This window comes from Puma concolor, chromosome A1, assembly GCF_028749965.1.
Source record: "Puma concolor isolate L17-30 chromosome A1, mPumCon1.1.hap2, whole genome shotgun sequence".
Lineage (NCBI taxonomy): Eukaryota > Metazoa > Chordata > Mammalia > Carnivora > Felidae > Puma > Puma concolor.
This window is the reverse complement of record NC_141667.1, coordinates 158,693,811-158,709,490: the sequence shown is the minus strand read 5'-3', so window position 1 is coordinate 158,709,490 and position 15,680 is coordinate 158,693,811. Positions and strand designations below refer to the sequence as shown.

Here is a 15,680-nt window from a genome sequence, read left to right as displayed (position 1 = left end):
GAAAGAATAATAGAATCTGGGTATTATACAATGAAAATTACACAAAAGAAGACACACACATGAAGATACTGCTGACATGAAAGCCTTTGCTTTTAATTTGGTCAATACACATTTGACAAAATATTTTGGAACAAAATAACCCACGAACAGGTACAAGGTATTTACAGTAACAACCGTGGAAAACAGACAATTGACATACTCTCAAACAGAAACGTCTACTTATAAAATTTTCTACTGTGAATCTGGAAGACTTCAGTTCCTACTCATTACCAGGTCTGAAATCCCAATAGGTGGCGCATGAGGCCCAGGGGCAAAAGTGTAGTTCTGACACATTTGGCAGTTAAGGATCATCTATTGGTGTGAACTCACAGGTAAGAAAAGAGCCAGAATGGAGCGGGGGGGGGGGGGGGGGGGGGGGGGGGTGTCAGTGCAGTGTGGAAGAACCCAAAGGGAACATCTAAGGACAAGACCTAAGTCTAAGTCACACTCATCTTTCCCAGTCTCCTAGAGGAGAAGGCTGCAAATATTTTCAAACTTACTTGACCCCTCTTCTTTTAGCAGAAAATCAGCAACCCTGAGACTCCAATTTTCCATGACGTAAAAGCTAATAAACATCTAGAACTGCTCAAAATTCTAACTTTATATGATCAAATAGGAACTTCAAAATAACTTTTATGATCTGAAAATGAGAGAAAAAATTTCATGCCTAATTGTTAAACATTCCAACTAATAATTTCCATTGTCTGAAATCAGTTTCACAAAAAAAGATACACTTTATTAGATGTTTTAAATCGAGTACAACTTGCTCTGGATTAAGTGGACCGCCTACATCTTCATATTATTCAAATACATTTAAAGAAATTAGAGAAATCTTAATCCACCTGGAATATAGTTACGAATTTATTAACAAGACAGCCACATAAACAGAGGCCATGAAAAAAAGGACCAAATGCTTACCCTTTGTAACACTACCGAGACAAACACGGTACATCATACACATCAACATCTACCATTCCAACTATGCTACTTAACTAGGCTTTACAGTTTCAACAAACAACTCTGTAGATCGTATATCCACGCCGAGTGTAAAAATCAGATTTGCTGCTCCTCCAGTGGCTGTTCAAGAGCTTCCATTAGCTTTTTATTTGCCTCTTCATTATGCCGGCTTTGACAATGAGTTAAATGTTTCTTAAAGCCTCTTGGGAAATTTGATTCAAAATTACAACGTGGACATTTAAGTAAACTTTGCCCATGGGCTGCTACATGATTTTTAAGGAGAGATTCCAAAAGGAAAGCCTTTCCACAGATTGTACATTTGTAAGGGCTGTGAACATTATGCTTATTAACCAAATGATGCAAAACAGCACCTTTTTTCATAGCTCGACAGCAACAAATTTTGCAATAATACTTTCCTTTTCCACGCTTCATATATTTTGCAATCTCTTCTTCAGAGATAAAAGCCTCTTTTTCTTCAGTAAATTGTAATACGTTTTTGGACTGCTCTGGACTGGTCATGTCCATTTTGTTCTCTTTACTAAAATCAATAGATTCCACATCAACCTGCTCTTGATCGCTGCTTGATTCTTGGCCCTTGCTGTCTATCACATCTAAATCTGCTTTTATATACTCACTGCTACTAAGCTCAGCATCTGAGTTCTCTTGGTTGTCTTTCTTGAGCTTCTTTGAGGAAGGAAATAAAGTGTCTTCTAAGAGTTTCTTAGGTGTAGCTAGTAGGTCTTCCTGAACCAAAATATCACACTTTTGATCATCTATGGCATCCGTCTGTAGGTCATCACCAAGCTCAACTGCCTTCTGGGATTCTGAGAAGATAGCAGACTTGGGAAGTTCCGAGAAAAGGGCATGTTTCCGGGGCTCTGGAAAAAGAGCACGTTTTCTTGGTTCAGGAGAAGCAGGAGGGGCTGTTTTGGTGGGCTCAGAAAACAGGGCAGGTTTTCTAGGTTCAGCATCAAGAGAGAGAACAGGCTTCCAGACATCAGAGGTGGCTTTGGGGGACTCAGATGGTCCAGGTTTCCGGGTCTCAGAGAAGATAGGTTTCTGAGGCTCAATAAAAAAGGAAGACTTCCAGAGATCAGGGGAACCACCACGGGAACTTTTCTGGGACTCAGGAAAATCAAGTGAAGCAGGAGAAGTTTTCCGCTGATCCGGAGATAGCTTCCAAAGCTCTGGAGACCCTGAAGGTTTTCTGAGCTCTGGAGATCCCGCTGGACTGCGGATCTCTGGGGACAATGGTGGGCCTGGTTTACGAAGCTCAGGAGATAAGGGAGGTCCTGCTTTACGAAGCTCAGGGGACACTGAGGGAATGGTCTTCCAATGTTCAGGTGACAAGGTGGGAGTTGTCTTTCGGAGTTCTGGTGGGCCAGACTTCCACGACTCAGGAGATGCAGGGGGAGACTTCCAGGAACCAGGTGAGACTGATGAAGACTTCCAAGATGCGGGGGACACAGAGGGAGCTGGTTTCCATGGTCCAGGTGAAACAGAAGGAATTGGCTTCCAAGGACCAGGAGACACAGCTGGAGCAGGTTTAGCTGGCTTCCAAGGTCCTGATGATGCTGAAGGACTGGATTTCCAAGACCTTGGGGACCCAGGTGGCCCTGGCTTCCAAGAACCTGGTGACACAGCTGGGGCTGGTCTCCTGGGCTCTGGGGAGGCAGCAGGGAATGGCTTCCAAGGCTCAGGAGATTCCGATGGGGATGGCTTCCTTGGCTCAGGGGAGACAGTCCGGGCTGGCTTCCGAGACTCTGGAGATGCAGTTGGGGAAGGACCCCAAGGTTCAGGGGAAGCAGCTAAAACTGGTGACTCTGGAGAAGAGGCTGAAGGTGGCCCCAATGTTTCTGGGAAATGGGAGTGTTTCTGGGGTTTGGGATTAGGAAGAGTGGCCTTTACTGGCTCAGGAGATAAAGGAGTAAGTTTCTGTGGTTCTGGAGAAGGAATAGGGATTGGTTTCTGAGATTCAGAAATAACAGGGACTGACTTCGGAAGTTCAGGAGAAGAAAGAGAGGCAGATTTTGCAGGCTCAGGAGAAGGAAGAGAAGGTATCTGTGGCTCAGGAGAAACAACAGGGCCAGGCTTCTGAGGCTCCAGGGAAGTGAGAGGAGCAGGTTTTGGGGATTCTGGAGACAAAACTGGGCCAAGTTTCTGTGTTTCTATGGAAAGGGCAGGTATGGGTTTTGGGAGTTCTGCTGAATTAGAGGGTATTTTCTGGTGTTCAGGAAGAGGAGGGCTCTTCCCAGGATCTGCTTCTTTGCTTAGCTGAGTTTTTGGTTTCTCATTCCACTTCTCTGGGCCTGCGTGTTTGGATGTGATGTGATAGTACACATTAGAGTACATCTTGCTGGTGAAGAAGCATTTATGGCAGTGGAATAGCTTTGCACTTTTCTGGTAAAATATCATTTTACCTAACCCACCAGCATCCATTTCATCACAAAATTCTGGATGGATGGTGCCCATGTGGATTTGCACATTTTCATAATCTGTGCCTCGGAAACTGCAGTGGTCACACTCCAAACGTGCTGAGGGCTTACGGAGTTCCTGGAATACTTCCATTTCTCTTTCTGTTACAACACACACGATTATATTCTTTGAAAACTTTCAATAGTGCTGCAATAAAGTAGAAATTAATTATTTTCAGGGAATATAATTTTAAATAAAATGCTGTCCTAGAACTTTTCATTCTATAATTGCTTAATTTTAAGTCTAGAATGGTATGTGCATTTATCAGATAATATCTCAACAAAGATTTTGAAGAGAAAAGATAGATGGAACTAATTTTTTTTTTTTTTTAAAGTAGTGGAGTCCTAACACAGGGCTTGAACTCATGACCCTGAGATCAATACCTGAGCTGATATCAAGAGTGAGATGCTTAAATGACTGAGTCACCCAGGAACCCCGAGATGGAATTAGTTTTTAGCTGAGCCTCAAAACTGCTTTTACATATATCATCTCATTTAATCCACCTAACACTATGACTCAGTATTAGTATTTTCATTTATAGATGAAGAAACAGGTTTGGAATGGTACCTTACCCATGTTCTAGACTACCAGTGACCCAAGCCTGACCCACCCAGCGTGTGCCTTACACCTTGACTCTAAAACTCTGCATCAACAAGCTGCCAGCACATAAAGTTGAGCAAACATCAAAATTAAAGCTAGGCAATTTAAGGCTGAGCAAGAAAACTAGATCCATTTCAGAAAGCACTCATGAATCTAAAATTATGAAAAGATGGCTTTTTAAAAATATCAACACATTTTATAATATTTTATCCATCCTAATATTTTATTCTTTCATTTAAGATTAATTATTTTCTGTCCCCTGCTTTTCTAGGCACTTGGGTTTAAAGATGTGTCTTGTACTATGGTGCTAACATTAGTTGCACAGGTAAGTGTGAAGGGCAACACAGAAAAGGCTGTCAAGGAAAGAAGCTCCAGCGTAGATCCTGAACGATGTAAAGGAGTTTGCTTAGCAAAAGGGCAATTCAGATAGAGGACATCCTTGAAGCAGGAACTGGCTTGCCAGTAATTATGACTTTTTAAAAGTTTAAATAAGCACGTTTTCTAGGATGGTGAAAAGTGACAGAAGCTCAGAGTTAGAAATATACTCATTCGTGCAGAACAAGATATTTACACAGTATCACTTGCTCTAAGACTACACAATCTCTCACAAAGACATGCTACACAAATAGGATTCTAAACACAATATTCTACAACCTGCTTTCATTTAAGTAAGAGCAGGTGGCTCAAGAGAACCAAGACCAGGCTCCTGAGGCTTCAGGTAAAGCGAAGAGAGGAGCAGGTTTTGGTGATTCTGGAAACAGAACTAAGCCAAGTTTTCATGTTTCTATGGAGAGGGAAGGCATACGTTTCAGGAGGTCTGCTGAATTATGACGATCATTTTCTAGGACATTTTTACATAGAGGAAGCACTATATTTCCTTGTACATATCTTGAATATGAGGGTGCTGCTGAAGGGAAAATTCCTACAAGTGAATTACCCAGTTCAAAGGCTCTTTGCATTTAAAACTGATACATTTCACCCACCTCTCAGAAAGTTACAGTAGTATTGCACACCAACCAACAGTTCAGGGGCAATTCCCCAATCCCTCAAGAACACTATTATTAACTTCTAATCTTTGCTACTTCTAGGGTGAAAACTGGAGTCTCATCATCGTTTTAACGAGCTGTTCTTTAATGAGAAAGAGTGAACATTTTCCCTTTTTATTACACATGTGTATTTCTTTTGTAGGGTATGCCTTGTCCTTTTAATTATCTGTAGTCTTTGCATAAAATAAATCAGTCCTTCTACTGAAGATATGTTCCTAGTTTATCATCTCTTGACTTACGGTATGTGTGTGTATATGTGTGCGTGCGTGTTTTCACACACAACTGGTTCACATACAAATGAAAAACTTAAAGGTTTTCCTTACGACTGTTTTAAATCATGCTTTCCCACTCCATTACTTTTAAAGCAGTCTACATATTTTTCTTGTGATTTTGATGGTTTCATTCTATTTTTTTTTAACATTTGTATTTTTACTCCATCGTGTATAAGGAGTGGGATAGTCTATTTTTTCAGCTTATTTTTTCACCCCAAACGGACAGTGCAGTTGTCTCTGCAACCCTTTTCCTCACTGATGTGTAATGTTCCATTTAGCATTTACTAAATTTTGTGTTTATGAATCCATTCTGAACTCTTTTCCTTTTTTTCCTTTTTCTTTTTAATTTTGTAAGGTAATCTCTACTCCCAACGCGGGGTTCAAACTCATGACCCCAAGATCAAGAGTCCCACGTTCTTCCAACTGGACTCTATCCTATTCTCCACCGGCTCCATCTGGTGTGTTCTTCTCAGCATGGGAACCCAACAACTGCTAAAACAGATTCTGTAACACATACAGTTTATCCAAATGGATCACAAAGTCTTTTCCCATTACATTATGTTCCATCCTTTACCAAAAGTACCAGCCACTCCCCAGGACCCACAATGTGCTCTGTGCTAACAGTAATGAAGGGTCAAAATGTATTCCTTCCATGTTACTGCTCCTCAGAAACCAGTACACACTTCTTATGTCCACAGGATCGCCCTTTAATAATTTCAAAAACATTCATTTAAAAGACTTAACAGGGACGCCTGGGTGGCTCAGCTGGTTAAGCATCTGACTTTGGCTCAGGTATGATCTCAGTTTGTTGAGTTCAAGCCCCACACTGGGCTTTGTGCTGACAGCTCAGAGCCTGGAAGCTGCTTCAGATTTTGTGTCTCACTCTCTCTGCCCCTCCCCAACCTGTGTTCTGTCTCTCTCTCTCAAAAGTAAATAAATGTAAGAAAAAAAAATTTTTTAATAAAATAAAAGACTTAACATTTCTGGGGCACCTGGGTGGCTCAGTCAGCAGCTCAGGTCATGATCTCGTGGTTAGCAAGTAAAACATGTAGAAAGAACATGCAGGCTAACCTCAGACCCAATGTTTCATAAAACTAGAACAATGTTAAAAGAATAGGGAAGATTTATCTTAATAATCCTACCTGGCAATAAGCGGCCCTAATGAACAGTCAAGGGATGCTCATATTAAATAATGGGGGATATCACATCATTGTAGTATAATATTCCCTATGTCGTATGTATTATGACACAGAGGTTAAGAGCTCAGGCCTGCTGGGTTTGAGGGAGTCCTAGCTCCACGATACGGCTTCTGTTAAGTTGCTAAACCTTTCTATGCTTCAGTTCCCCTAAAATGGATGTGATATTTTGTAGCATGTTCAGAGTTAGCACTCAGTGTCAGCTATGATTTGTTATATTAGAAACTACAAGAGTACCCTCTAACAAATACTTCATTTCTGGTAAATAAATATTCCCAAATGATCTTGGTAACTTTATGACTGACCAACACACAGTATCTCATCCCAAATATACTCAGGTCCCACTCGTGACAGGAAGAGGCTTTTTACTTCCATGACTTCAGAAGCTTATTAAACAAAACTATGGAGACTTTTCCCATCTTCTCAAGAAACTGGCATACAGCAAAAGTATCTTACTTAGCGACCCCTCTCCTTTCTTTCCCTAATACAGTCCCATCAATGAAATGATTTTATTTCCTATATGCTAACTCACCAACTTTTACCAATACTAACTCATAAAACAGAAGTTATCAACGAACCCAATAAGTGTACAATACGGGGATCAGATTATGAACTGTAAGGGTATAGAGCATTTCCTTCTACTACCACAGAAATGACTGAGCACAATATTCTATTCCAGGAAGGTTTTACCAAATGAAAAAGAGGATAACACAAAAGCACAATGCATAAATAGACACCTCTGACACAGTGCAACAGTAGAGAACTGGTCCCCTCTTCAGCCACACCCCCGGTCTCGACTACTACCTAAGTCCTGTGGAACTTTTCTACGGGCAAAGCTCTACCACTCTTTCTCCTTACTTCTATTTTCCATCAGTTGTACCTCTGTTTCTTGCCTCTCCGGAAATTGTACGCTCACTACATTTTACAGCTGCTCCTGTAAATGAGTCCGTCTTTGAGGAATACCATTTGGCCTAAGTCCGCTGGCTTCTGCCTCGGGCGGCCTCCAGCCACCTCAGCTTCTCTGACTGGACGGTCTCCTTTGGTCTTTAATTGTTGCCTAAATCATCAGCTCTCCCACCCTTCATCTAGTGCCACCCAATCAGTATCTCACCCATCCCATTCTCTTTCAAGCTCCTCACACTTTAAAAGTCCCCAGCTCTCCCACCTGCCCCTATTTCCTCTTCCTGTCACCAACTCTTCTGGCCAATCTCAAAGTGCCTACTACCCAAACCTGCCTACTCCCACAACTCATTATCATACTCTAGAAACCTCTTAAAAAATTAAAAAGAATGGTAAAAAAATTCACTTCTCAAACCCCAAACTCTGTCATATAAATGCATATCTAGCACACATTCCCACATCATTACATGAGTGTATATGCTCTTATAAGTGGTTTTTCCTTACGAAATCCAAACACTTTTCAAAAATGTTCATATCTTAAAATATTCTCCTAAACATTAAAAAGCAAACAAAAACATATGCTAAGTAAAGCTGGTAGAATGACACTATGAATCCAGGACAAGTGCTTTTACAGCAGGGAAGAAATAGAGACCAACATGCTATCCCCTGGTAGACTTACCAGCTATCTTCCTAGAAGTCTTAAAAGTCTGTCTTCAAAGGGCAGGCAAGTCTACATGGCTTTCTGACTTAACTACAGAAAAAAGCCTGTAGTACATGAAGAACAGAGATACAGAGATGAGAAGTTGGACCTGAAAAAAATAAAGGAAGTATAATCAAAACTACATTTCTGTGGTCATCTGTGGCCCTGTAATAGAATTCTGCCTATTTCTCTCGCTGTCCTGCTCCCTGCAACAGTGACAGGGGTCCGATCCAATACGCTGAACACTTGCTTTACTGAAATAATACCAAAGGTGACCGTACCATGATGCCACCCATGCCTAATTCCACTTTAAAATCCACTACAGAATTAACGCTCATGTGTTTAACCACAGCACTCTCCAGCCCACCATCCCACTTCAGCTGATGTGACAGCACTCAGCAGACAAAACCAGGCATGTAAAGCTCTTCACGATCTGTCTGGCTGCCGACAGGTCTAAGTACTGACCCATCTGTAACTCCCCCACAAACCAAGCGTCTGGACCTCTGCACAGGCATCGCCCCTTCTTTACACTCCCTGTCTTGCCACCCAGCCATCAGACCCCTCACGCAGAATTACTTCTTAATAATGGCCACTCCCACCCCCCATCCTCTTTGTCAGCACACCTCCAGTGTAGCATTCACCCTCTGGCAGGAGTCTGGCTCTCTGAGGGCAGGGTCTACCATTCACCCTGTAGCCCCTGCACATCCCTGGCACACGGTGTATGCTAAGAAAGTATGTGTTTGTTACCTCTAAAACATCTGGTCATGAAGACTGGAGACCTGACCTTAGGTTCACAAGATTTTAAAAGTAGAAGAGACCTAAGCTATCATCTAGCCTTTGAACATTGGGATTTAGAGCAGAAAGACCTCAGGGAGCATCTACTTTAAAATTCAATTTATAGCTGAGGAAATTCAAGCCTAAACATTAAGTAACTTGCTCAAGATGAAGCAAATAATGAGCATCTGACAAAGGACCAGATTAAAGTTCTGCCATCTATCCAGGTTCTTTCTAACACACCTTGACTAATACCCTGGAATTTAGTAAGATCTTGACAAGCCAGTACAGTGCACAAAATCAGGAAGACGAATCTACAGAGAACTGCATTCCATATTCTACACTGGACAGAAAGTCCCAGTAGATCGCTGTCTCTAGCTCTGAGCAGGAAGGACACTTTGAGTTCATAACACAGGGGAACACGCAAACGAAAGCAACCAGGATGGCAGGCAGTCTTTAAAAACATGTATTTTGGGGGGCGCCTGGGTGGCTCAGTCGGTTGAGCGTCCAACTTTGGCTCAGGTCATGATCTCACGGCTTGTGAGTTCGAGCCCCGCGTCGGGCTCTGTGCTGACGGCTCAGAGCATGGAGCCTCTTTGGGTCTGTCTTTCTCTCTCTCTCTGCCCCTCCCCCGCTCACACTCTGTTTCTATGTTTTTAATAAACATTTAAAAATATAAATAAATAAGTAAATAAATAAATAAATAAATAAAAACATGTATTTTGGGATTACAGAAACTGATTAACTTCAAAAGTGGAAGAAGTATGGATTAATAGGTAAGGTGTCCTAGAAGCAGCAAGTGGAAGCCAGCAGGGTTACAAAGTACTCAGTCATGGACTAGAATGACTGGCCCTGCCAGGTAAGAGCCCTCCCTAATCGTAAGTCAATGATCAGCATGGGACTGAAAGGGTCGTCAGAGGACTTGAGTCCAAACCCTTCACTTTAAAATGAGAAAAGTGATGCTGACGGAGAAAAGCGCCCAAGATCACAACACTTAGGTCAGAGGAAGGAACACAAGATCCTGATTCTGGATCTCTGCTGTAACACCATGAGGTCTTTCCCATGGGGACTCCTGAGTACAGGCCAGACACACAGATTCCCTCTGCCCTCCCATCCAAATTTCAGAGCTCCTAAGCCTAAGTATGAAGGTAACTCTACAAAAGTTTCCCTCATCCTACTTTCTGCCTCTACAGGCTACACGCAGTCCCTAAAAAAGTTCTGTCATTAGTGGTTTGCCAGTCCACCACATCACACTTATCTCCTATCCAACAGCTTCATTAGACTCTAACACCACTGGTTGTCTTTAAAAACATTCTGATGCATAGTTTAAAAAATAAATGCACAAAATTATGTACAGCACGGTTAAAACCAATCGGGTTCTATTATACATCCACTAGCATTTCTCTTCACCCCTAAATGTCAATTGAAAAGTAGTAAACTTTATTTGTAGTTTTAGGTTAAAGAAGAAATTGAATGCAAAGTTTCAGCTTTCATATACCTTCTTTCCTCCTCTGCACACAACTTCTGTTAGTATTTGTTATAACTGAGGAATGAATAGTGATATATTATTGTTACTGAAGTGCAGAGTGTAGTTAGGGGTCATTCTACCTGTTGTACAAGCCTATAATTTTCCACACAGTGTCACATACCGAGCATTACAGAATGGACAGAATGTCACAGCCATAACAATTCCCTGTGCTCCTCATTAACCATTGATCTCTTTACTGTCTTCCTGGTTTTGCCTTTTCCCGTACATTTTAAAAACTTATGGCAAAACACAACAAAATTTACCATTTTAACAATTTTCAAAAGCACAATTCAGTGGAATCAAGTATATTGCAATGTTGTATAACATCACCATTGTCCATTTCCAGGACTTTTCATTAGGACAAAGAGAAACTCTGTACCCATTAAACAGTAACTCCCCATTCCCCCCACCCCTCCACCTCCGTAGCCCCTGGTAATCTCTACTCAATTTTCTGTCCCTATGAGTGGAATCATACATTTGTCCTTTTGTGTCTGGCTTATTTCACTTTCCACATGTATATTACAGCATGTATTAGAATTTTATTCCTTTTTATGGATGAATTACATTACACAATTTGCTTTCCATTCATCTGTTGATAGACATCTGGAGTATTTCCGCCTTTGGCTCATTTTGAATAAAGCTGCTAGTAACACTGGTGAACAAATATTTGAGGCCCTGCTTTCAATTCTTTAGAGTTTAGCCCTAGGAGCGGAATTGCTGGGTGTTAGAGTAACTACGCTAAAATGTGAGCAACCACTAACCCTTTTTCCATACCTCCTGGCTGCACCCCTTTACGTGGCTGCCAGCAATGCACGAGTGTGCCCCCTTCTCCACACCCTCCCCAACACCTGTTATTTTTCTTTTGATGACAGCCGTCCGAGTGGGTGTGAAGTGGTACCTCATTCTGGTTTTTATTTTCCTAACTCTGATGTCTGGAAGCATCCTGCGGAGCATCCTGTGACGTGCTCACTGGCCAGCCCTTGCCCATTTTTTAAAGCCAGGTTGTTTCTGTTGTTGAGTCGTAGAAGTTCTTCACATATTCTGGGCACTAGCCCCTTCCCAGCTACGTGATTACGTGTCTCCCACTCTGGGTTGCCCAGCTCATTTTTAAGTAGCAACAATGACAAAAGCCCACGCCGACGAGGTGCCGCGAAAACTGCGTCCTGGCCCGTAGCGGAAGAAGCGCTTTCCTTCCCGAGCCGGTTCTCGACCTCCCCGCGGGATCGCGCAGAGCGTTTCCCGCCTCCCGCAGAGAACGCGGGGCTCGCCCCCCGCCCCGAGGCCCACCCCGCCGGCGGACGGGGCGCAGGCCGCTCCTCGGTGCACGCCCCGGACGGGGTTCCCCGGACTCGGGCCTTGGCGGAGGCGGGGTGGGCCCCGGCCCGGGCGACAGTCCCGCCCCGCTCCTCACCGGTGGGCCTCGGCGGCGTCCAGACACTCGAAGGACCTCGGAAGCCGCGCTCGCGGGACCCGGCTGCTCCGCGAGGCCCTGCAGCGCGGCGGCCTCCCGAACGGCTGCGCGGCGCAGGCGCGGGATGCGGGCGCGCGGGCGTGCGCGCGGCCGCGGGACGGGTCAGTGGGGGCTGATGGGAAGCTAGTTTGTCGTCCCGCGCCCTCCAGCGCCGCCCAATCAGGTCGCAGATCGCCGGGCGCCGTTTTGGGAGTACGTTGGCGTGCGGAGCAGCCCGTCCTGCCTCCGGAAGTTACGCGCTCAGTCCCGCCCCCGGAGGATCGCGGGCGCCGGCCGGGGTTGGGTCTACAGCGCTGGTTACCCTGAGTGAGTGAGCCGCGGTCTCAGCGGCTGTAGTCCTTGTTGACTCCGGCAAGTCGACGGTCCGATCCCCGGCCTAAGGTCGCCTGGCCGCTGTGTTTCTCGCTTCTGCCGGTTCCTTGAGGTGAACACGCCCGCAGACCTCGAGTGGCCGGCCGAGACGGTGCTGCGCAGCAGATTCATTGTCGCGAATGCCTAGTGGACCTCGCCGTCGAACCAGCAGCCCGCCGGGTTGTGCAGTCGGTACCCACTCATGCTTAGTGCAAGGCTTCTCCAGTCTGCTGTTTTGACCTCCCATTCACTTGGAACTGAGGGCCCTGCGTTCTTTGATTTTTGAGAATATTCTGACTTCTAATATTTAAATAGTGACAGGCGCATTTTAGGGCATTTGCAGGTTTTTGCTTGTGTAGCAGAGTGATCCATTAGTTGTGTTTAGATTTAATAGCCTCGAAAGAAAACTGCACAATTAAAAGGGTTAAAACTATATATATACATATATATATATATATACACACACACACACAAATATATATATATACACATACATAAATACACATGTGTGTGTGTGTGTGTATATACATATATATACACACAATATATACATATATATACACATACATATATGTATGTGTATACACAATATATATGTGTGTGTGTGTGTGTGTGTGTATATATACATATATATATATATATATATATATATATATATATGTATATATACACACATATATATTGTTGCCTGGGCGGGAGGCAACTGCCTGGGCCTGAAGACTGTACCTGCCAAGGTACACTGTAAACACACTCCTGGGAGAGGGAGGAGGAACCATTCATCTTGTAAGGCACAATAAACAAACATTTTAGAATCTCTTTAAAAAAGAGCATTTTGGGGCACCTGGGTGGCTCAGTCGGTTAAGCGCCCGACTTCATAATCTCACAGTTCGTGAGTTCAAGCCCCGCATTGGGCTCTGTGCTGACAGCTTAGAGCCTGGAGCCTGTTTTGAATTCTGTGTCTCGCTCTCTTTCTGTGCTCCTCCCCCCACTCATGCTCTCTCTCCTTCGAAAATAAATAAAAACATTAAAAATTTTTTAAAAAGAGTGTTTTATTCAGGTCTAGATTAGGACAACTTCCTGCGATACACAATCTTCGGTATAGAGTTCTATACATTTTTTACATTAAAAGTCCCATTTTATTATGCAAAGAACGTTTCCAAGAGTTGCAGACTTTAAGTTTCCAGTATATGCAGCGCTGTATGACTTTAATCTTGAAGGAATCAGGGAAGTTTCTTACTTTTTCTTATCTTTTTGTGTTAAGAATGCTCCTTTTTGTTATTTTATTTAATGAAGCAGACATAGTGTGTGCTACAGACCTTGGTAAATGTTAAGTAGTTTCTGGAAGCCCAGGAGTAGGGTCCCCAAATGTTAAAAGTTGAAAATTTTCTTTACCTGGGAAAACACCTCCCACTCTCCCAAGTCCAAACTGTGACATGAACTTTTATCTACTAACACAACAAAACTTTTTTTGTGAAAAAGGAAAGTTGAACACTGCATTAAATATACAGAAAAAAGACAAACAGCTTATTTACAAGAGAAGAAACATAGATGTCCAATAAATAGTGAAAAAGTCTTCAGCCTTAATAGAAATACAATCCATACTCTTTAAGCCATAAATTTTAAATGTAGAAATGAGAGAATCTTTTCTCTGACCACTTAGTTTTACATATTAACTTTTGAGATTGTTACCTTTAATAGGAAGTTATGGTGTAAAATTCAGTATAGGCATATATGTAGTGCTGTTTTTCTCATTTTAGGCCTGTACTTTAAAAGTATTGTAATAATTACAAGTGTTGCTGCTGTATCAGTGTTACCAAAATAACTTTCAACTCTTATTACTGTTGTTACCCCTAAGGCCTCCCCCTGGAAGGTAGTGTAATTTGTACTCACATCACACAATTTCCAGTTAAAGAACTGGGTAGTGACCAGAGACTGATAGCAAGATAACAGTGTATTATTTCTTCAGTTGCTGAAGATCTGCCCTCCTGGGGTGGTTTGTCAATTTGTGAACTGTTCTGAGTTTCTGTTATTTAAGAAGCTTTTTTTTTAAAAAAAACATTTATTTATTTTTGAGAGAGAGTGTGTGTGTGTATGTGTGTGGAGGAGGGGCAGAGAGAGAGAGACAGAGACAGAGACAGAGGTTCCAAAGCAGGCTCTGTGCTAACAGCAGCAAGCATGCTGTGGGGCTTGAACTCATGAACCTCAAGATCATGACCTGAGCCAAAGTTGGACGCCCAACTGACTGAGCCACCTGGGTACCCCAAGAAGCTTCTGTGGAGCTTTTTACCTTCTGTTTTGAAATCCAATTTCAGAAACAAGGTTCATGGTGGCTGCAGGCCAGAATTTGGCTGTGGTACTTGGTTTTTTCCTCAAGTGTTAGAATGAGTTGTTTTAACAGAACTCTGAACAAACAAGCCTCTAGCGTAGGGCAACTCTTGGAAGCCAAATGTAGATTGTGATGGGGCAGTAATTCGGTCCATTTTAGTGAGAATTTCTCTATAAATGACAAAGTAACATAGCAACAAAATACCCTCTGCCATTATTTTGAATTGAAATTATGTAAGCAAAGCTATCATAGAGTATATGGATAATTCAAATGAACTCCCAATTATTGAAACCTTAGTCTTTTAGAGTCTGTCAGTATATTGCCCTAAACCTGAAGTAACCCAAGAAAGCACAAATTAGCCTCATAAAACCCTGTACTAAAACTAGACCTTACAGACTTTTAAAGTCCACTTTAAGTCTCCTACTTGGGAGACTTTAAGTCTCCTATTTAGCACATACTTCATAACTTATTTGGGTGTTTTCTCAATTCCTGCTAGATTCTAGGGTCTAAACTTGAAGTGGGGAGCAGGTGGATGCAGGAGAACTAAAGTTGCAGCAAGAAGTGATCACCTCAGTGTCCTTGGTGGAGGAAGACACAGCTGTGCCTGTGCATATACTCAAAGCTGACACAGAATCACAATTGCAAACACAGTGCAGTTTGTGAATTGAAGGTCTAAAATCGTACAGAATTTTTGTCAGAAAAAGGCAGACTTAAATTTCCAATCCAAACTAGAGCATTAACGTACATCTCAAGGAACATCAGAAAAATGACAGAGAAATAAATACAGACATTTACATGGGGTAACTGTGGCATTCTGTTTCTCAGTTTATAATCGTAAAGAGCTGCTCTTCACCTGCTAGTGTGTTTTGCCCTCTTAAGTCACATCTAGTCCTTCAATTCATTTCAACAACAGGGCTGCCTAGATTTAGGTGTCTCTGGTTTTCTGTCTTTCCCATAGAATATATAAGTTACTGATGTTAGTATTATAATGAAAGAATGATAACTTGTTCTTTGGGAGTTATTAGGGATAAACATTGTCCAATTT

The 15,680-nt window shown here is 42.6% G+C and overlaps 1 protein-coding gene across 2 annotated transcripts; it reads right to left on the bottom strand.

Moving 5' to 3' along the window:
- Positions 1-66: 66 nt before the first annotated feature.
- CHAMP1 (chromosome alignment maintaining phosphoprotein 1) lies at positions 67-12,023 on the bottom strand. Of its 2 annotated transcripts, XM_086707657.1 has the most exons (3): positions 11,899-12,023; positions 8,165-8,294; positions 67-3,618 (listed from the first exon to the last, which is right to left on the bottom strand). In XM_086707657.1, the coding sequence occupies exon 3, from the start codon at positions 3,562-3,564 to the stop codon at positions 1,093-1,095; it is 2,472 nt and encodes an 823-aa protein (XP_086563783.1). In that variant the 5' UTR covers positions 3,565-3,618; positions 8,165-8,294; positions 11,899-12,023; the 3' UTR covers positions 67-1,092. The 2 variants fall into 2 exon arrangements, with proteins under 2 accessions (XP_086563783.1, XP_025780510.1); XM_025924725.2 differs by lacking the exon at positions 8,165-8,294.
- Between the last annotated feature and the right edge of the window lie 3,657 nt (positions 12,024-15,680).